Genomic DNA, 23,039 nt, shown 5'->3' on the forward strand with positions numbered 1-23,039 from the left:
TAGTCCGATTAAAATACTTCCTGACTTTATTTCTTGTTCTCGTCCTGCCTCCCTTTCCCATTTCTCCTGTATCTCAGGTTCCTGCCCTTCATCAAATATCATTGTACTGTGTAATTCTGTTCTTGGCCATTTGGCTTGTGGAACCCAAGTGTTTATAAGCTTTCCCCAAACTTCCCATATCTGTTTTTTAACTTGTTCCTCTATATCTCCCAACCAATATACATTAACCCCTTCCTTTCCTGGTATTTCAAGTGGATACATTCCCATCAAATCAATTCCTTGTTCAGTGCATTCTAATTTCAGTCCTAAACCTAGGATTGCATCCCTTCCCAATAGATTTAAAGGAGTTTTATCACATACTAAAATAGGTACATGGGTTGTCTTATTTCCAATGGTAACAGGCACCGGCGTCGTCATTCGAGCTAATGTTACTTTCCCCGAGAACCCCACAGTTTTTACAAACTGGTTTGACAATGGTAAGTGATCCGCATCTTTCGTTTGCATGCACGTACATGTGGCGCCGGTGTCTATCATCATGGGGACCTCGATCCCTCCTACTCTAACGTTAACTATAGGTTCCTGCTCTGCAGTTTCTGTTATCTGTACGTGCTGTCCTACCATTTCGGGGTTCTCTGGGCCTCCCTATGGGGAATTCTGATGGTTTACCGGCCCTTGAAACATCGGGATGCTGTCTGGCGATCCTTGGATCAGTTGTTGGCCTGTCTGCTGCTGGTTTTCTCCCTGTCTGGGGAAATTCCGCGGGCAATTCCTTTTTATGTGCCCTGCCTCCCCGCACCCCCAACACACACCTGAAGGGCCAGGCAATGGTCCCTGTCTCGGAGTCTGATAATTAACCTGTCCCTGTCCTCTCTGATTCTGATAGGGTGGCCTACCACCTCCCTGTCCTTTCCCATTTCTATTCCAGTCAGTCTGACTTTGCAGGGCGTATGGGTTTTGATAATTTAGGCCATAGGCTCCTGGGTTCATGGACAGTGGGAAGGCAGAAATGTTATAGGTTATGACGGGCTGGCCTCCATCTCCGCTCCCCCCTTTGATTAGTGCAGGTATTTCCTCTGGCTTTTGCTCCACCATCATTGGTGCTATTTTTCTGGGTGCGAGATCCTCTTTTGCCTTCAGTTTATCCTTGCTTTTGATCTCCTCCAACTGTGCCTGAAGGAGTTTACGTTGTACCTCCTTCAGCTGTTTGTCTGCATTCTTTTCATCTTTGCGATGTCTCTCTACTGCATGGGCAACATAATCCACAAACTCTCGGTAATTTTTTGAGTCCAAGCCCACCACTTCCTCCAGCCTTGTCTTAGCTGGGGCTGGCAAGCCCTCTAGGATTGCAGCCCGGAACATGGAGTTGGTCAGTGGGTCTATTAGAATGTCCCTCTCCGTGTCCCTTCTCCACCTTTTTAATTGATTCTCCACATACACCGCTGCATTCTCCTCCTCACCCAGTGGCTCTCCCTTTAGGGTTTTTACATCCATTCGATTGGGGTACATGTCCCGCAGTGCCTGCCAGATGACTTGGCGGTACTGGTCCATTAGTGTCCCATCCACCTCCGGGTCATAAGCTGCGGTCGGGATGCCAGCACGTCTCATTACTTCCGCCATTTGGTCCATTCCTAGCACCTTTGTCAGGAGAGCTTTGATGTCGCCCAGTGCCATCCTTTTTCCCACCATTCCCGCCTCCAACTGTCCAATCCACCTTCCAGCCCCATCCAAAATATTGGGTAATTCATTAATTAAATTAGGCAAATCCTGACCTGACCAAGGGATATACTGCGGTCTGCCACCCTTCAGAATCACCGGGAATACCCTTTTCCCTCTCCTATCCACATCTGGAAACTTTACAGGTGGGTGCCTTTCCCGCCTTGATTTTCTTTGCACCCCTAACACTGATTGCCTCCCTTCGTCTTCACTACTCTCTTCTGTTTCTCCTTCCATCTCTCTATATCTTGTCTCTTTTCTCTCTCCCTTTGTGCCCTTCCCTCCTTCGTCATCTGTTCTATGTCATATTCTCCCTCAAAATTCATTGTGCCTGATATAACTGGGTACAGTCCCGTGGAGCTCTGTTTCTCTAAGTATGGGGGTGGGGCTACGTTTGGATCTTCCAATTTTGCTTTTTCCTCAAGTTGTACTGGCATCTGCATTCTACCTCTCCTCCATACCCCTCTTCTCTCTTTCCCTTCTTGTTGGAATAGGGCTAATATCTCTAACTCCTTTTCTCGCTTCTCCCTTCTTTTGCTCGATTTATCCTTAATCTTATAGTTCTTTATCATTCCCTTCTGGTCCTCACACCTCTCTATGGACCATGTGCCTTCCTCCGGCCACTGTGTATTGGTCTTATTTGTTCTTTTGGCCCATTTTTTAGAGACGTGTTCTATATCTCCCCTAAGGGCTGGGAACTTATCCCCTAACATCTCCACTGGTGTCTTAACTTGGTGCGCCATTACTCATCTTTTTGGATCACTGTCGCAATTTTTGTCACTTAGTCTGTCAGAGTTAGGTATCACAGTGATTATTACTTGCTGTATTGTTTTTCCGTGCTCAGTCCCCTGTTTACCTTTCCTTTGGATTTCTTTTGCCAATATCTGTAATTCTAACCGGGGTCCTGATATCCACTTCCCCGTAGTCCCCTGTCCCGGCACTATTTTCCTCTCCCGGGCCAGAGGGTAGTAGGTTTTCACTTGCTCGTCTATGTGTATAAGAATCCTGTATCGGTCAGATCCCTTTATTAATTTCTCTAGGGTTTCCAATTTTATTTCGTCTATCCAATTCCTATCGACTACTCTTTCCCATTTTACATACGGCCACTCATTCTTTATCTCCTCTAAGTTAATTATGTGTGTAATCTTTTTCCAATCCAGTGTTGCTTCCGTTTTTGTTATTATTCAAAGATTAGTTATTTTCAATCTTGTCACCAGGCAGTTTTGTCAGGGTAATTTTTCAAGTTGTTAGTTATTACCCTACCTATATTCCGACTCTCTCTCTTATTTCTGTCCTTCACGCTGTTTTCTCAGACCAGTTTGTTCAAATTGGTCTTTTACTTCCTCTATTCTAGCTGCTACTCCCCTTTCCTGTGGTTAAAATCCACTCCTGTGCTTTTGACTACTGTATTAGGTCAGAGAGCGATCTCTCACTGATCTCTCTCCCTCTCGGTTGACGTCCCTTACCCGAGGTCCTGGGTAGGTTTGGACTGGCAGGTTTTCCCACACTTACTCTCTTCTGGGCAAGTCGTGACCTGAAAAACCCGCTCCAAACCGCTTGACTTAACCTAATTGCATTACTTTAGCTTTCGGCCTTTTTCCCGTCTCACTTTTTACCCATTCACAGACAATACAGTATTCGCAGCGCGCTTTTGCATGCAAAAATTCTGCTCTTCAGATCAGACTCAGTCTCTCAAAAATTTTTACACAATTTGGTTTTACCTGTGCAGGATATCTTTTTGGGTTGGGGAGATCCAGGACCAGCCGGGCCTCGAGAAAACCCCTTTCTGACAACAAGGATTTACATGCATGCAAGTCTGCTTACCTTGTTGACAGAAGGCCGGCTGGGGACCTCTCGGTTCCGGTTGGACCACCGTCTCCGCCACTCCTTCCAGATGCTTTTCTGGGCGATCTCTCACCAACCCTGCTAAGCAGCGCCAATTTTGTCGTGGTTCCCCAGGACGACAATTCGTTCACATCGGTTTAAAACAGAGAGTCTGAGCAGCGATCTTTCAAGCAAAAGACTTTATTTCTCAGCACAAGAGACAAAGCCGGGAGCGTCCGGAACACTCCAAAGAGCCCTTGGGCTTACACTCTTTTATGTACATTTCAGCCTCATATCTCAAGATCCTCCTCTCCCTTTTACAGCCTGTCCTTGGTTGTTATCTTACCCTACAGCCCTATCTTTCTTTGGCCACCATTAATTTTAGTTGACCCTTTATCTGTTTTCTTTGCATTTGGTCGTTCCCTGTTATATCTCTTCGTTTCTTAAACCATGGTGGTTATAACTCTTGCTCTTATCTGAACTTTTCTGTTTGTATAATAATCGTGGTTTTGTAAGCTAAGGCGAATGTGTTTAGAAGAAAAGACATTCTCTCTGCTGATTTATGGTCCACTATTAAGTTGAACCACCGAGCAGTCTTCCTTGTTTTCTTAAGTGACTATTGTCTGCTTTCCTTAATTAGTGATTGCTATATTACTTCTCTAGTTCCTCCACTTTGACTATATCGACTACACTTGATTATATTAGGTCACACGAAGTTATTTTAGGTTATATACCCATTTTCACTACTAATCTAAATCTGCTTTATTATTTCACTAAAACCTGTGAATCTGAATTTCATACCTAGCTCATACAATATCTAATACAATTTCCCTTACATTGGCCGCAAGGCCTGAATAAGAGCCTTCCGGTCCCGGGTTTGCAGCTCTGGGGATTTTATCCGGGATCAGGCCCAGTGCCGCGGCCGCCATCTTTGTTTAGCGGAGAGCAGAGCGCATGCGCGGCCAGTGGGCGGAGCTGCGCAGTATTTGGGTGACCAGGAGAGACAATGTTTGAGTCATTGACTGACAGGCCGGGTTAATGGATGCTGCCTTTCACCTTCTCAATTTGGAGCGGCGGCTCGCCGTCTTTTATACACTTTGATCATACAGACATTAGCGGCTACTTCGTCGTTAGCTTTGGGTGATTACCTGTATTTAGCCAATTGTCCTCCCCTCGCAATAATTGACCTCCAATCACATTCCTTCAAAAACAACCGTGAACAAAAACCCACAAGTTTCAGTTCCCCTTTATCTTAAGCTAAGCTGACCATCTGGACCTATCGGTCTGGTTTTTTTTGCCTGTTCTGTATTTTTTATACAATAACAGGATGTAGCTCAAAGGTTAGTTCGTTATTTAGTCAGCAACAGAATGATCTTTGTTAACCACAGGATAAGTGCTGGGCGCAGCCGGTCCTGTAGTCACGTACGCATTAACTTTCAAAGGTCACAGTCTTAATTTCACTCCAACAATCACTTCTCATTTAGCTAAAATCCAGTGAGCATAGATGCACCCTGCCTAACCTTTCCTCATAAAACAGACCCCTTCATGCCCGAAATCAGCTCGTGAACCTTGTCTGAATTGCTTCCAATGTAAGTATATTCCATCTTAAGTAATCTTATGCCAGAAAACAGGAGGGGAGAATGTTATGGATTTATATTCAGGACTGACAAATGACTGTTGGGGGTGACACAGTGGTTAGCACTCCTGTCTCAAAGCGCCAGAGACCCGGTTCAATTCCAGCCTCGGGTGATTGTATGGAGTTTGCACATTCTCCCTCTGTCTGTGTGGGTTTGCTCTGGGTGCTCTCGTTTCCTCCCACACTCCAAAGAGTGGGTTGATCGACCATGCTAAATTGTCCCTTTGTGTCCCAAGAAGAGGGGGAAGGAAAAGATTAGTGATGTACGTACATCAGGTTTCAGGTAAAGGGCCTGAGTAAAGGTGCTCTGTTAGAAACCTGGTGCAGACTCAAAGGGCTAAAAGGCCTCCTTCTGCACTGCAGAGATTCTGTGATTTTGGAATCTCCTTTTACAGATGGTTAGAAAAAGAGGATTTTTACAGCAATCTCAAACCCCCCAAAAATGTGTATCTCTTAATTTCAAGCCACATTGACACCTGACTCTTGTAATCTCCTTTTGCAGGAGTTAGAATATTTGCACTTGACGGTCCGTGAGGAGGGCGTGGCCGTTCACTTGCTGAATGTCTATGCCCCGGGCGCCGGACCGCAGCAAATGACTTTCTATGAGAAAGTGTCCGCTCACATCGACACCATCGCGGGGGGCGAATGCATTATCCTCGGGGGAGATTTCAACTGTACCCTCGAGGCACGGGACCGCACCGGCCCCTGGCTGTGCACCCCGGTGATGGTGAAGTTGCGGGACCTGCTCGGGTCCCATGACTTGGTGGACATTTGGAGACATCTCCATCCTGGCTCCAGAGCTTTCACTTATGTGAGGCCTGGAGTCGGAGCGTCCAGGCTCGACCGCCTTTACATTTCGAGGGCGAACGTGTCCGGTGTGTCTTCGGCTCCATGCGGCTGGTGTCGTGCACGGACCACCACCTGGTGTGGGCGGACTTTGCGCCGTCTTGCATCCGGCGGGGGTCCGCGTACTGGCACTTTAACAACACGCTGCTGGAGGACGAGCGCTTCCTGGACTCGTTCCGTCGATTCTGGGCCGGCTGGAGAAGGAAGCGGGGAGGCTTCCTCTCCTTGTGGCTCTGGTGGGATGTGGGCAAGACTCACGTCCGCACCTTCTGTCAGGAGTACGCAAGGGGGTCGACAAAGGGACGGAAATCCAGGCTCGAGGAGTTGGAGAAGGAGGTGCTCGACCTGGAGGCACGTCTCAATCAGCCTGACGCGGACCCGCCCCTGCGTTCGGAGTACAGGGAGAAGAAGGACGCGCTGCGGGACTTGCAGCTCGCCAGGTCTCGCGGCGCGTACGTGAGGTCGCGGCTCCAGTTCCGGGTGGACCTGGACCGCGGCTCCCCCTTCTACTCGCTGGAAAGAGGGCGGGCTAACCGTCAGCAGCTCCTTACGCTGCTGGCCGACGACGGTTCCCCCGTCTCGGATCCGGAGGGCATCCGGGCCATTGCCCAGGAGTATTACACCTCCCTCTTCTCTCCGGATCCGTCCAGCGAGGATGCCCGCAGACTTCTGTGGGAGGACCTGGCGCAGGTCAGCCCGGAGGGCGTCGGCAGGCTTGAAGCCCCTACCACCATGGCCGAGCTGACCGGCGCCCTAAATGGCCTCAGCCGGGGCAAGGCCCCTGGGCTGGACGGGCTGACAGTAGAGTTCTTCAGGGCGTTCTGGGACATCCTGGGGAGCAACTACGCGGGAGTCCTGGGGGAGAGCATTGCTCCCGGGGAGATGCCCCTTTCGTGGCGCAGGGCCGTCATTGCCCTGCTGCCCAACAAGTGGGATCTATGCCTCCGAAAAAACTGGCGCTCGGTCTCCTTCCTCAGCACGGATTATAAAATCTTTGCCAAGGCTATTGCTTCACGCCTTGGATCCGTGCTGGACCACATGATCCACCCTGACCAGTCCTACACGGTCCCGGGCCGTTGTATACACGATACCCTCCAACTGGTCCGGGACCTAATCGGGGACGTGCTCGATGGCGGAGGAGCGGGCTGGATGAGTCCCCGCGTGCTGGCTGAGTGCGCGGGGACGTCCGTCTGGCGCGCGGCCAAAGCCATCCTAGACCTTAGGACGGTCGTGCTCGGCCCTGAAAATACAAACTCGAGGCGGCGCAGGCGTGCGGTGGGATCCGCCGCCTCGCGGAAATGTCCTCCGTGCCTTTTTCTACCGCGCGGAGGCGTTTCCTGTGCGGGCTGCTGCTGCACACCTTCCACTACCGCCTCCTCGCCTGTCGCCCGGATACACCTTGGCGGGCCTTGTTGCCACCGGGCGGCGGAGGTCCCCACTGGAGGTCCCTCTATGGAGGGATCTCCCCCAATTACGTCGGGGACCTGGGGTGGAGGGTGATGCATGCAGCAGTTCCGCACAACTGTAGGATTCACTGGTTCACGGGCTCCGAAGACTGCCCTTTCTGTGGCCTTGCAGAGTCCGTGGACCATGTCTATGTTGTGTGTCTTAGGCTGCACTCCCTTTTTGTTTTCCTAAAGGACCTTTTATTGATGTTTTGTTTGCACTTCAGTCCCACGCTCCCCTGATCTACAGACACCCAGTGCGGAGAGGGGAGGGTCGGGATGGCAACCTCCTCGTGAACCTGCTCCTGGGCCTGGCGAAACGCACCATTTACAGGTCCAGGCAGCAGGCGATCGAGGGGGCCGTCCATCCTGACTGTCTTCCCCTCTACCGCGGCTATGTTCGCGGCCAGGTGTCCCTGGAGAGGGAGCATGCGGTGTCCACGGGCGCGGTTGACGCCTTCCGTGCCCGTTGGGCACCGCAGGGGTTGGGGTGCATTATTGACCCTGATAATCACATTATGATTTGATGTTTTTAAGTTTCCTTTGTACTTTGATTTCTGTTCGGGCTGTTCCCCCTCCTTTTGGGGAGCTGCCCCTTTTACTTTGTCCTGACTTAATTTGAGTTTGTTTCATTGGTTTGACCTAAAAAGGGGTCCAACATCTGTGAGTAAAACACTTTCTTTTCAACCCCTTTTCCATTTCTTTTCTCATTCTGGGGGAAATTGGGGACTTGCAGCAACTGAAGGGAAAGGAAGTGAATCCAGGGAGGCTGCAGACTCTGGAAAGGTTGGTCCAGGTTTCTCTCTCTTAAACCAGAAAATGATCCATTTCTGCCCACTGTTTGCTGTTAGCCAATCTTCTATCCACGCCAATATGTTCTCCCCGCAGCATGAATTTTTATTTGCTGCAATAACCTTTGATGTGGCACCTCATCAAATGTCTTCTGGAAATCTGAGTACAGCGCATCCACCGGTTTCCCTTTATCCAATTCCCGATGGGGAATTTTAGAAAATTGAACAACACATCAACTATCTCACTCTGTTAAGACCCGAGAATGAAGCCCAGCAGGACCCGAGGACTCATCAGCCCACAGCTCCAACAGTTTGCTGAGGACCACTTCCCTGGGAATTGTGCTTTTTCAGAGTTCATCCCACACTTCTGTTTTCTGATTTCCAGCTGTTTCTGAGTTTTAACTGTATCCTCTATTGTGAACACCGAGGCAAAATACTTGTTCAATTCATCTCCCAGCTCCTTATTTTTCATTATCAATTCCTGGACTCACTTTCTATGAGACAGTTAAGAAATGAGGTGGAGCAAGTGACTGAAGTGTCAGTCAGGGAGCACTATTGGGAGCACCAATAGTTTCAAAATAGTTCTGGAAAAAGATAGGACAGGTCCACAGGTCAAGGCCCTAAACTGGAGCAGGGCCACTTTTGTGGGCATTAGGCAGGATCGAGCAGATGTCGATTAGGTGAGTTTGTTTGAAGGGAAAGGAATGACTGGCAAATGGGAGGTTTTAAAAGTGTGATATCAAGAGTCCAGGGGCAGTATATTCCTGTTAAGATGAAGGGAAAGAATGGTAAATTTAGGGATCTCTGGCAGACAAGGGACATTGAGGCTCTGGTCGGGTAAAAGAAGGAAGCATACATTGGGTTTAAAGATTAAAGAAAATTCCAAGAGGTTCTATAGCTATATTAAGAGTAAAAGGGTGGCTCGAGAGGGAATAGATCCCCTTAAAAATCAGTATGGCCATCTGTGTGTGGAGCCACTGGAGATGGGTGAGATTTTTAATGAATACTTCTCCTCTGTGTTTACTGCGGAGAGCACCATGGGTGCTAAAGAAATAAGGGAAACAAGTGGTGATGTCTTGGGCGCACGCATGTTACTTGGGAGGAGGTATCTGCAGCCTTATAAAAGCAAATTACTGCGGATGCTGGAATCTGAAACCAAGAGAGAAAATGCTGGAAAATCTCAGCTGGTCTGGCAGCCTCTGTAAGGAGAGAAAAGAGCTGATGTTTCTTGTCTAGATGACCCTTTGTCAAAGCTCTGAAACATCAGTTCTTTTCTCTCCATCCAGATGCTGCCAGACCTGCTGAGAATGGGGAGAGAGTATGTGGGATGGAGATTTCCAGCTTTTGGGGAATGAGAGAGGAAAGAATGTTCCATAGAAATGGTCTGTTCTGAATTTCTATCCTGTACTGACACTGATGACTTTTGGAAACTCATTTTACAGGATATTGAAAGAGGAAACACAGGCTGAAATCTCAAACGTCACGTCTCGATCTGACAGTCATATTCCTTGGGACCTCAATATTATCGGACTTTGAATCCAGAAGGAGAAATGATTGTCCAGTCTGTCGATTTGAAAAGATTTGAAATGTCAGTGTGAGTGAAAAAGCATCAACACACTGCCACACTCGAGTGAGAGTGTTCCAGTGCACTCACTAAAGAGCTTTAACCAGTTACACAGCCTGAATAAATATCACACCATTCACAGCGGGTAGAGACTGTAATCTTGTTCTGTGTGTGGACGAAATTCAACTAATTGTCCACCCAAGACAGAGGTAAGGACACCTGCACCATGGAGAAACCATGGAAATGTGTGGACTGTGGGAAGGGATACAGAACCCCATCAGAGCTGGAAGCTCATCGGCGCAGTCACACTGGGGAGAGGCCGTTCATCTGCTCTCAGTGTGAGAAGGGGTTTAATCAGTTATCCAGCTTACGGGCACACCAACGAGTTCACACTGGGGAGAGACCATTCACCTGCTCTCAGTGTGGGAAGGGATTCACTCAGTCATCCAACCTGCGGACACACGAACGGGTTCACACAGGGGAGAGGCCGTTCACTTGCTCTCAATGTGGGAAGGGATTCACTCGATTATCCGACCTGCAGATACACCAGCGAGTTCACACTGGGGAGAAACCATTCACCTGCTCTCAATGTGGGAAGGGATTCATTCAGTTATCAGACTTGCGGAGACACCAGCGAGTTCACACTGGAGAGAGGCCGTTCACCTGCTCTCAGTGTAGGAAGGGATTCGCTCGATTATCCGAACTGCGGACACACCAGCGAGTTCACACTGGGGAGAAACCATTCACGTGCTCTCAGTGTGGGAAGGGATTCACTGTGTCATCCGACCTGCAGAGACACCAGCGAGTTCACACAGGGGAGAAGCCGTTCATTTGCTCTCAGTGTGGGAAGGGATTCACTCAGTTATCCAACCTGCAGACACACCAGCGAGTTCACACTGGGGAGAAACCATTCACCTGCTCTCAGTGTGGGAAGGGATTCAGTCGGTCAACCCACCTGCGGACACACCAGCGAGTTCACACTGGGGAGAGGCCCTTCACCTGCTCTCAGTGTGGGAAGGGTTTCAGCGTTTCATCCCAGCTGCTGAGACACCAGCGAGCTCACACTGGGGAGAAACCATTCACCTGCTCTCAGTGTGGAAAAGGATTCACTCAGTTATCCAACCTGCGGACACACCAGAGAGTTCACACTGGGGAGAGGCCGTTCACCTGCTCTCAGTGTGGGAAGGGATTCACTCGGTTAACCCACCTGCGGATACACCAGCAAGTTCACGAGTGATGACAGTGGTTGGATTCTGCTGTTATTGTTTCTGCTCTCAGTTGCATCCAGGATTGCATTTTGTTCATTCTCACAGTTGGTCAATGGGGCGGGTCAGAGGGTTTGTTTGTGCTGGACTGGCTGGTCTCAGCCTCCAGTGGGCTGATGCTCTTTGAGTCTTTTTGTGAATACCTGGTTTCAAATGTCACAAGGATCACAGAGTGACAGGGTGTTAGGAAGTTTCGAGATATTTAGTCAGAAGAAAACAGGTTGGCAGTGCAAAGGTACATTTCTGAATGGAGGGCTGTGACAAATGACGTTCCTCAGGGATCAGTGCTGGGACTTTTGCTGTTTGTAATATATATAAATGATTTGGAGGAAAATGTAACTGGTTTGATTGGTAAGTTTGTGGACGACACAAAGGTTGGTGGAATTGCGGATAGCGATGGGGACCGGCAGAGGATACAGCAGGATATAGATCAGTTGGAGACTTGGGCGGAGAGATGGCAGATGAAGTTTAATCCGGACAAATGTGAGGTAATGCATTTTGGAAGGTCTAATACAATGGGAAATATACAGTAAATGGCAGAACCCTTAAGAGTATTCATAGGCAGAGGGATTGAGGTGTACAGGTACACAGGTCATTGAAAGTGGCAATGCAGGTGGAGAAGATAATCAAGAAGGCATACGGCATGCTTGCCTTCATCGGCCGGGGCATTGAGTTTAAAAATTGGCAAGTCATGTTGCAGCTTTATTGAACCTTTGTTGGACCGCACGTGGAATCAATTCTGGTCACCACACTACCAGAAGAATGTGGAGGCTTTGGAGAGGGTACGGAAAATATTTATTAGGATGTTGCCTGGTGTGGAGGGCATTAGCTATGAGGAGAGGTTGGAGAAACTTGGTTTGTTCTCACTGGAACGACGGAGGTTGAGGGGAGCGACCTGATAGAAGTCTACAAGATTATGAGGGGCATGGACAGAGTGGATAATCTGAAGCTTTTTCCCAGGTTGGAAGAGTCAATTACTCGGGGCATGGGTTTAAGGTGCGAGGGGCAAGGTTTAAAGGAGATGTACGAGGCAGGTTTTTTTACACAGAGGGTGGTGGGTGCCAGGAACCCGTTGCTGGGGAAGGTAGTGGAAGCAGATAAGATAGTGACTTTTCAGATGTGTCTTGACAAATATATGAATAGCATAGGAATAGAGGGATATGGTCCCCGGAAAGGTAGGGGTTTTAGTTCAGACATGGTTGCTGCAGGCTTGGAGGGCCAAAGGGCTTGTTTCTGTGCTGTAATTTTCTTTGTTCTTCGTTCTGTTTGGAACATCCCAAATGCCCATCCAATTTCCTTTTTAATTGTTTATTGTCTCCACTTCCTCCTCCCTCGTAGGCAGCGAGTTCCAGGTCATTACCATTCGCTGCATCAGAATATTCTTCCTAACATCTCAACCCCCCACTGCCCCCCTTGCACCTCTGACCCAAAATAAGAAATCTGTGTCCCCCTCGTCCTTGTCCCTTCAGCTAATGGGAACAGCTTTTCTTTGTCCACCTTATCTAAACCTGTCAGAATCTTGTCCACCTCTATCAAATCTCCCCTCAACCTCCTTTGCTCCAAGGGGAACAACCCCAGCCTGACATCGACAATAAAGAACAAACTAACAGAATATGTTACTGTCTGAAATCAAATGGGAATGTTTAATTTCTGTTTTAAAGATATTGTGAAGATATTGTCCTGGACAATAAAGGAATTGGAATAACTCACCTTGGATGTGGTTGAATGGAATATATCAATCTGATATCCACCTACAGTCCAGTGAAAGTCTGGAATATGTAGCTGGAAGTCCCTTCCAAACAGCACTGTGGGTGGACGTATACCTCAGGCATTGCAGCAGTTCAAGAAGGGGTTGGGGTTGACCATGGCCAAGGCAGCTACATACAGTCACATATTCTGTTAAAATTGAAGGGGCGGCACGGTAGCACAGTGGTGGGGTGGCATGGTAGCTCAGTGGTTAGCACTGCTGCTTCACAGCTCCAGGGACCTGGGTTCGATTCCCGGCTTGGGTCACTGTCTGTGTGGAGTTTGCACATTTTCCTCGTGTCTCCTCGTGTCTGGGTGCTCCGGTTTCCTCCCACAGTCCAAAAATGTGTGGGTTAGGCTGATTGGCTATGCTAAAATTGCCCCTTAGTGTCCTGGGATGCATAGATTAGAGGGATTAGCAGGTAAAATATGTCGGGATATGGGGGTAGGGCCTGGGTGAGATTGTGGTCGGTGCAGACTCGATGGGCCAAATGGCCTCTTTCTATACTGTAGGGTTTCTATGACTGCAGATTGAATGTGAGGCATTGTGGGACTGCACTATCTTGACCATATTCCTGTGACTGCCCGGAAACTCATGTCTATTTTAGTTTATAATTGAGGTTTTCTGGGAATAAGTTAAATGTGGAAATATTAAGCATAGCCTGGAGGGATTTGGAATAACTGAGAATTTTATCCCCAGATAAAGAACAAAGATTTTGCTGGTGTTTGGGTGTAACGTGTTTGGGATTTTAAATCAACAAAGATGTTGCCTCTAAAATCAGTCCTTGTAAGTTGGCTTAAAAAAGGTTAAGTTATAATGAAGGATCTTGGATCTTATTTTAATCAAGGAGTTGTGAGTTTGTAGTGCTCTGTCACTTTAAGAAGCTATCGCTGCGAGAGAGAATGCTGAGGATTCATTGCTTGAAATTGACGAGCTGTGAGAATCTGTGTGTTTTGTTTGTTTTATGTGGATGTTTGTAGATGTGTTTTATCATTGTTTTGGGCTACATTTGTTAAGGTTTATCTTTCTGGCGGATTAACCTTATCTTGAATCTTTAATTAAAGGCATTTTTGGAAGTTTAAAAACAGGATCACAAGAACGCTTAAGTAATTAATTTTGGTTATTGTTGTTGTAAAGCACATGCTAAGTTTCTCTGTTTGTGTATGGATGATATTTGTGGGTTGAACGCTTCAAGCTTTGAGGTTTTCTGTCTGTGATTTAAATCAGACAGATTTTTAAAAAAGGAAGTGTGATTAATAAAACTTTTTTTGTTCAGAAGTTATGAACCTGGAGCCATATTTACTGGCCAGAGACAGGATTCCAGGATATTTTACTAAACATGTGGGAATTTTAATCCAGATACAATTCACCCATGTGAGAATGAGAGTTTTAATTTGTAATGGTTATTTAAAATTTGACACATGTGAAATGATTCTGACCAATCCTGTGTTGGATTGATCTTGGGTTAAACTTCCTGTCAGGTCCAAAGATTTATTCCTGACGCAAGTAACACAAAGAAAAGGAAAATTCTGGAATTGGATACTGAAGAAAAGAGTTTAAAAAGAGAGAGTATTAAATAGAAATGTTCCCAGACCATGTGGTTAGCAGATTAAAACAAAGGAAGGGTGCTGACATCCATTTGAGAACTTTTAATCCACCCCATTTCTAACTAAGGGAGTCTATGTACAAAGAAAGCCCAAGAAAGACCCCCCCAAGGGGGGTCTGGAAAGCATCATGATGGGGGCACCTGTCCATGAGATGATCACAAAGCCCCATAATGCCCAGATACTAATTTTATTGAACCTATAATGTGTGTAATCTATCACCATTCTGATTGGATTATGTCCAGCCGGGATGGGCTGAGTAACTGGATAAGAATTGATGATATTCTTTGTTGGGTGGAGTTACACATGGTCAGTCCCTGTGGCTTCTCCCCGCTGGCGTAACTCAATAAACTGTTTGTCAATTGAATCAGGCACAACACACTGGGTACATTACCACTTCATCCTTGGGAGTGGCCTGATAGGCCGTGGTCCAGAATAAATGTGGCCTCTGGGGGGCCTTTCATGAATCACATGTGTTTGGTCGTTGTAAATGTGCATTCAAAATGGTTGGAAGCACAGATCATGAGTAATATTCCAGCTCCTGTGACAATAGAGAAGCTCTGTCAAATTTTCACAAGCCCTGGGTTACCAGATTGGCTTGTTTCAGATAACGACATTCTGTTTACAAGTGAGGTGTTTCAGGAATTCCTGTAAAGGAATGGTCTACGCCATGTGCGTACTGCATCGTTTCATCTGGCTACAAATGGTCTGCATGATGTGGAGATGCCGGCGTCGGACTGGGGTAAACACAGTAAGAGTTTTAACAACACCAGGTTAAAGTCCAACAGGTTTATTTCTTCGCAAATGCATTTGTTAGCTCGTGGCATTTGCTAACAAATGAACCTGTTGGACTTTAACCTGGTGTTGTTAAACTTCTTACTGTACAAATGGTCGAGCAGAAAGAGCTGTTCAAACTCTGAAGGAGGGATTGAAGAGAATGGCAGGCGATACTTTAAGAACAAGCTCTCAAGATTTTTGTTCTAGTTTCGCATCACACCACAATCCACAACCGGACTCTCTCCTGTGGAATTTTTAGGTAGAAGGTTGAAGTCTGGATCTGCTTCATCCAGATCTCAGAGCAAAAGTGAGCAGGAGACAAGAGAAGCAGAAGGAGGGACACGACTACCACTCCAAAGAGAGGCAGTTCAAACCGGGTGATCAGGTTTACATCAGAAACTTTGGGAGTAACTAAAGGTGGTTACCGGGAATAATTTTAAACCAAAGTGGTCTTGGGTGGTGAGACTGTAAAACGGAAGAGTTGTTCACAGACACCAAGACCATATTCGCTTGCGGTGTGACCCCGAGTCAGGAACAGTTTCAGAGTCAGCAACCATTACTGAGAACATGGCAGAGGGTCATGCTGCTGTGGATGTTCACCAGGAAATGGTTCCAGCTTTGCCAGTTGACTCTGCTGTGGGAGTGGAAGAGGAATGTTCATGTACAGATTCTCAAACTACCTCTTCACCTCCCATTCCAGAAACACCATTACAAGATTTACCAGTGGTATTGTACAGGTCGCAATGCAACCACAAAGCTCCTGACAGACTTCCGTATTGTTAAAGACATTACTTTGTTGTATTTCTGTCCTGATGGGGGATTGAAATTTAAGGGGAGGAGAAGTGTTACAGAGTGTTCTTCTCAACCTCTCTCCCTTCTGAGCACGTGCGGGCTTTGGGTGGGGTTTCAGTCTGCAAGTCCAGGCTGGTTCCAATGCTCCTGTTTCCTTTTGTTTACCAATGAGTTTTAAACTTTGTCTTTAATTTATATAAAGAACATCCTGCTTTTAACAATGCATTCAACTACCTTATTTGTGGAGTGAAGTTCCCACAATTGTAAAACAGCCAGATTAGTTAAATGGACAGCTTGAACTGTAAAACAATTAAAGAATAAATGATTCCAGCGAAAATGAGTGTGAAACGGGCAGAGGGGCTGTGGGGAGTGTGAAGCCAATGTGGTCGAATAGCAACAAAGATTTTTTTTAAAAAGTTTATCAGTCACAAGTAAGCTTACATTAACACTGCAATGAAGTTATTGTGAAAATCCCCTAGTCACCACACTCCAGCGCCTGTTCGGGTAAATGATTCATTAATACAGATGTTAGGCTAGAAATGTAAATTTGAACACAAAAGTTTATAAAGTTTAGAATTATAAAGATATAAAGAATGGTTAAAATGCTGTGGGAATTATAAGATATTGCCTTCTGATGCCAACAGAATGGAAAAAACATAACAAGACTTGTTAGGGTGGCCCGGTGGCACACTGGTTAGCACTGCTGCCTCAGCGCCAGGGACCTGGGTTTGATTCCCGGCTTGGGAGACTCTGGACTTTGCACGTTGTTCCCGTGTCCGCCTGGTTTTCTTCCGGGTGCTCTGGTTTCCTCCCACAGTCCGAAAGATGTGCTGGTTCGGTGCATTGACCGTGCTAAATTCTCCGTCAGTGTAACCCAAACAGATGCCAGAGTGCGGTGACTCGGGGATTTTCCCAGGAACTTCATTTATTAGTGTCACAAGTCGGCTTACATTAACACTGCATTGAAGTTACTCTGAAAACCAGCATGTCTTGCGGACTGTGGGAGGAAACCGGAGCACCTGAAGGAAACCCACGCAGACATGGGGAGAATGTGCATACTGTGACCCAAGCCGGGAGTCGAACCCAGGCCCTAGCGCTGTGAGGCAGCAGTGCAAACCACTGTGCCCTACAGAGAGGTGTTGGGAGCTGTTGATTTTACAAGTTATCCATGTTTTCGGAGCCATCACTTCATGTCCTGGTCTGAAAAGGATAGAGAGAAATCTGTTCATAAGATCTTGGAGCAGAATTAGGCCATTCGGCCCATCGAATCTGCTCCGTCATTCGATCATGGCTGATGTGCTCCTCATCCCCATGTTCCTGCCTTCTCCCCATAACATTTAATCAGTTCATACATTCAATTGTTAAAGCTGAGCTTTCTCCTTTTACTGTTAATCGATACTTACCTTTTTTATCTTTCTGACTTGTTACATTTCTAATGGTTAATAAACTTCCTGAATTCACCATTTAAAGTATTCTTTCGAGCCACATGGTTAAGTCACTGGAATCTGGTGTGATTTACAGTTATGGAGTTATTGTAAACAAGAGAACCTCATAAATCTTAGTTCAAATAAATCAACATTCTCACAAATGGAATGCTATCCTTTATTCTGAGAGAAATTGAACACAGAAGTAGATATTCTGCTTCAGTTATACAGGGCGTTACTGAGACTGCATCTTGAACACCGGGTGCAGTTTTGTCTCCAATTAAACAAAGGATCGTAGGATCCCTGCAGTACAGACAGAGGCCATTCTGCCCATTGAGTCTGTACCAAACAGCATCCCACCCAGGCCCTATTCCCATAACCCCACACATTTACCCTGCTAATCCCCCTGACACAAGGGTCAATTTAGCATGGCCAATCCACCTAACCCGCACATCTTTGGACTGTGGGAGGAAACCGGAGCACCCGGATGAAACCCACACAGACATGGGGAGAACATGCAAACTCCACACAGACAGTGACCCAGGCTGGAATTGAACCTGGGTCCCTGGTGTTATGATGCAGCAGTGCTAACCACTGTGCTGCCGTGCTGTCCCATTTTATAAATACCATGGAAGCAGTTCAGAGGAGGTTTACTAGATTGACTCCCATCCAGTAGTGTGAAATGTTAACTCTGTTTCTCTCTCCACAGATGCTGCCAGACCTGCTGCGTTTTTCCAGTCCTTTCTGTATTTATTTCAGATCTACCTGTAGTGGGGGGAAAAACACTATTTACTATCCAGGATAAAATAAATGTCCTTCATCAGCTTTTGTGGATCATTTCAGTGGCAATGTGCTCTCCCAGGCTCAAAGAGCATTAGCCCACTGGAAGCAAAGTCGTGCGATCGGCCAGTCCAGCAGAAAGAATCTCTCCTACCCTTCCACTTCACCAACTATAAGAATAAACATGGTTCAGTCCTGGATGTGATTAATGGCAGGAATAACAGCAGAATCCAACCTGTCATCACTTGTGAACTTGCTGGTGTGCCCGCAGGCTGGATGACTGAGTGAATCCCTTCCCACACACACAGCAAGTGAATGGTCTCTCCCCAGTGTGAACTCGCTGGTGTATCCGCAGGTGGGATGATGTTCTAAATCTCTTTGAGCAGTGAGAGCAGCTGAACGGTCTCTCCCCAGTGTGAGTGCGCTGGTGAATCATCAGTTCCCGAGAACTTTTGAAATCACGCCCACAGTCAGAGCATTTAAACGGTCTCTCATTGGTGTGAGTGAGATTGTGGTTCTGCAGGCTGGATGACTGAGTGAATCCCTTCCCACACACAGAGCAGGTGAACGGTCTCTCCCCAGTGTGAACTCGCTGGTGTATCCGCAGGTGGGATGATGCTCTAAATTTCTTTGCGCAGTGAGAGCAGCTGAATGGTCTCTCCTCAGTGTGAATGCGCTGGTGGATAATCAGTTCCCGAGAGCTTTTGAAACCACTCCCACAGTCAGAGCATTTAAAGGGTCTCTCCTGGCTGTGAGTGACTTTGTGTTTTGACAGGTTAGATAACTGCGTAAATCCTTTCCCACACACAGAGCAGATGAATGGCCTCTCCCCGGTGTGACTGCGTCGATGAATTTCCAGTTTACAGGGGGCTCTGTATCTCTTCCCACAGTCCCCACATTTCCACGGTTTCTCCATGGTGCGGGTGTCCTTGTGACTCTCCAGGTTAAACAATCAGTTAAATCTCACACAGAACACGGGTACAATCTCTCCCCGCTGTGAATGCTGTGATGTACTTTCAGGCTGTGTAACTGGTTAAAGCTCTTTCCACACTCAGTGCACTGGAACACTCTCACTCGGGTGTATCTGTGCCTTGGTGCTTTTCCAGTCACATTGATATTAAAGGCCTGTTGATGCAGACAGAACAGAGAAACATTTCTCCTTCCAGATTCAAAGGCCGATAATATTCAGGTCCGATGAATTGAGTGAGGGTGTCAGATGCTGATGTGACGTTTGTTTCAATCCTCTGTCTGTCAATCCTCACCTTCTGATATCCTGTCAACGAGTTTGGAAAATTCATCAATGTCAGTGCAGGATAGAAATTCAGAACAGACAATTCTAGTTTCTATGGAACATTCTTTCCTCTCTCATTCCCGAAAAGCTGTGAATCTCCATCCCACACACTCTCCCTCCATTCTCACTCTGCTGTATCTAATATTCACCCTCCCAATTCTCCTGAAGGTGCTGATTGAGGCTGATTGACAGATCCATGCTCACTGCTTCCTCTCCTGGACACAGAGAGCTGAAAATCTTCCTGCAGGCTGCCAGACAGATATTTGTCTAAATTACTGGGCTAACAATGTGTGGAACATACCGACTGGATTCACTTCCTTTCCCTTCAGTTGCTGCAAGTTCCCAATTTCCCCCAGAATGAGAAAAGAAATGGAAAGGGAAGGAAAAGAAAGTGTTTCACTCACAGATGTTGGCCTCTTTTAAGGCTTTGCATTGACCAGGAATACGAACCCAGGCCTCCCGCGGGGCAGGCGAGAATTCTACCACTGAACCACCAATACTCAAGGGAGAGAAAACTGCTCAGTTCTTTCAGCCAGTGCTTTCACATGCAAAGAAATGTTGATGATTTGCAGCAGCAAATTCAGTGCTGCTACACACACACAACACTGTTGGAGACAGGAGGAAGATTGAATCTGCCCACTCCCCCATGCCCCGGGGCTGCGCATGTCCAAGGGAGAGAGGAAGCTGCGCATGTGCGGTGGAGTGCCCACCCCTGAGATGTTGACCAATGGGAACTCTGGAGGACCGGAAGGACTCTGGTCCTCCAGCCAATCAGAGCTCCCCCATATGGGCGGCACGGTAGCACAGTGGTTAGCACTGCTGCTTCACAGCTCCAGGGTCCTGGGTTCGATTCCTGGCTCGGGTCACTGTCTGTGTGGAGTTTGCACATTCTCCTCGTGTCTGCGTGGGTTTCCTCCGGGTGCTCCGGTTTCCTCCCACAGTCCAAAGATGTGCGGGTTAGGTTGATTGGCCAGGTTAAAAATTGCCCCTTAGAGTCCTGAGATGTGTAGGTTAGAGGGATTAGTGGGTACAATGTGTGGGGGTAGGGCCTGGGTGGGATTGTGGTCGGTGCAGACTCGATGGGCCAAATGGCCTCCTTCTGCACTGTAGGGTTTCTATGATTCTATGATTGTCTGAATGCGGAAGTGGACAATGAGCTTGTTCAGCTGCTCATTCCTGCCCAGCAAAGCTGCTGCTGCTCTCTTTCTGAATGAAGATTGAGCTTCAGACAGACTCAAACTTCCTCCTGGCTCTCCAACAGCTGTGAGAGTGTGGGTCAGTGGCGCAATGGATAACGCGTCTGACTACGGATCAGAAGATTCCAGGTTCGACTCCTGGCTGGCTCGATGTCAATTTGAAAAATAGTTTGTGAGCTCCTTTTGACCTAAAAGAGGCCAACATCTGTGAGTAAAACACTTGCTTTGCTCCGCTTTTGTGTTTCTTTTGCATTCTGGGGGAAATTGGGGACTTGTTGAATTTTTAACTTCCAGGTCACCACTCGCTGTCTAAACAGAAATCCTCCTCACATTCTTCATGTATCTGTAACCAGATAATACAGTGTATTACACACAGCATTTATGGCCAAATGTAAAACTTTAACGTGGCTGTCAGCTTGAAGATTAATCATGGATCATTTGCACTTCCACAACCCCCTGAGGCAGCGGCTTCCAGGTAATGACCTTTCTGCACCAAAGTAAAATTCTTCCCCACATCCTTCTCCTTCTCCCAATCCAGTTATCCAGTCCCACATATGGCACAGATTTTAATTTCTCGCGTGTAGGCCGGACGTTACACGTAGGTTTTCAGATCTCTGTGTCCAGTACAGGAAGTGGTCAGCATGGATCCATTAATCAGCCTGAATCAGCACCTTCAATAGACTTGGGAGGTTGTATACTCAGGAGAGCAGAGTGAGAATTGAGGGAGAGTGTGTGGGATGGAGATTGACAGATTTTGGGGAATGAGAGAGGAAAGAATGTTCCATAGAAACTAGAATTGTCTGTTCTGAATTTCGATCCTGTACTGACAGTGATGTCTGTTGTAAATTCCTTTTATAGATATCAGGAGATGAGGATTTATAGACAGAAATTTCAAACTAAACACCACATGAAGATTTGACAGAGTCATTCGATTTATTGGGACCTGAATATCATCGACCTTTGAATCTAGAAAAGCAATGTTTGTTTGATCTGTTTGCTTGAGGAGATTTTAAACATCAGTGTGACTGGAACACACCTGAGTGAGAGTGTTCCAGTCCACTGATAGTGGAAAGAGCTTTAACCAGTTACACAGGCTGAAACAACATTGCACCATTTACAGTGAAGAGAGACCGTACACGTGTTCTGTGTGGACAAGGATTCAACTGATCATCAAACCTGGAGAGTCACAAGGACACCCGCATCATGGAGAAACTGTGGAAATGTGACGATTGTGGACAAGGATTCATGTTGCCCTGTGATTTGGAAATTCATCAACGCAGTCACACTCGGGAGAGACCCTTCACTTGCTCAGTGTGTGGGAAGGGATACATTAAGTTCTCCCACCTGCTGAGTCACAATCTCACTCACACCAATGAGAGACCCTTTAAATGCTCTGACTGTGGGAGCGGATTCAAAAGCTCTGGAGAACTGGTGTCCCACCAGCGCACTCACAGTGAGGAGAGACTGTTCAGCTGCTCTCTCTGCACAATGAAATTTAAATGGTCATCCACACTGCGGAGACATCAGCGAGTTCACACCGGGGAGAGACCGTTCAGCTGCTCCATGTGTGGGAAGGGATTCTCTCGGTCCTCCGAACTGCGGGCACACCAACGAATTCACACTGGGGAGAGACCGTTCACCTGCAATGTGTGTGGGAAGGGATTCTTTCGGTCATCCGCCCTGCTGACGCACAAAGTCACTCACACCAATGAGAGACCCTTTAAATGCTCTGACTGTGAGAGTTGCTTCAAAAGTTCTCGGGATCTGATGTCCCACCAGCGCATTCACACTGAGGACAGACCGTTCAGCTGCTCTCTCTGCACAATGAGATTTAGATCATCATCAAACCTGCGGAACCACCAGCGAGTTCACTCCGGGGAGAGACCATTCACTTGCTCTGACTGTGGGAAGGGATTCACGCAGTTATCCGCCCTGCTGACACACCAGCGAGTTCACACCGGAGAGAGGCCATTCACCTGCTCTGTGTGTGGGAAGGGATTCACTAATTTACCCAACCTGCTGAGTCATAAAGTCACTCGCACCAGTGAGAGGCCCTTTAAATGCTCGGACTGTGGGAGCGAATTCAAAATTTCTGGGGAACTGGTGTCCCACCAGCGCATTCACACTGAGGACAGACCGTTCAGCTGCTCTCTCTGCACAAAGAGGTTTAAGAGGTCATCCACACTGCAGAGACACCAGCGAGTTCACACCAGGGAGAGACCATTCATCTGCTCTGTGTGTGGGAAGGGATTCAGTCAGTCAGTCATTCACCCTGCTGACACACCAGCGTCTTCACACCGAGGAGAGACCATTTACCTGCACCGAGTGTGGGAAGGGATTCACT

General features: G+C 47.3%; 1 protein-coding gene and 1 non-coding gene across 2 annotated transcripts in view; both read left to right on the top strand.

The window, feature by feature from the left end:
- Positions 1–23,039, top strand: part of LOC144485809 (uncharacterized) — a 72,703-nt gene that overhangs the window by 16,457 nt on the left and 33,207 nt on the right. Inside the window, exon 4 of the mRNA XM_078203891.1 lies at positions 10,138–11,016. Within this exon, the coding sequence (XP_078060017.1) occupies positions 10,138–11,016 (879 nt within the window). The remainder of the gene's footprint in view (positions 1–10,137; positions 11,017–23,039) is intronic.
- On the top strand, positions 20,773–20,845 carry trnar-acg (transfer RNA arginine (anticodon ACG)). The gene has a single exon. It is a non-coding gene; the product is annotated as a tRNA-Arg (tRNA).

Source organism: Mustelus asterias, unplaced genomic scaffold, assembly GCF_964213995.1.
Source record: "Mustelus asterias unplaced genomic scaffold, sMusAst1.hap1.1 HAP1_SCAFFOLD_221, whole genome shotgun sequence".
Taxonomy (NCBI): Eukaryota; Metazoa; Chordata; class Chondrichthyes; order Carcharhiniformes; family Triakidae; genus Mustelus; species Mustelus asterias.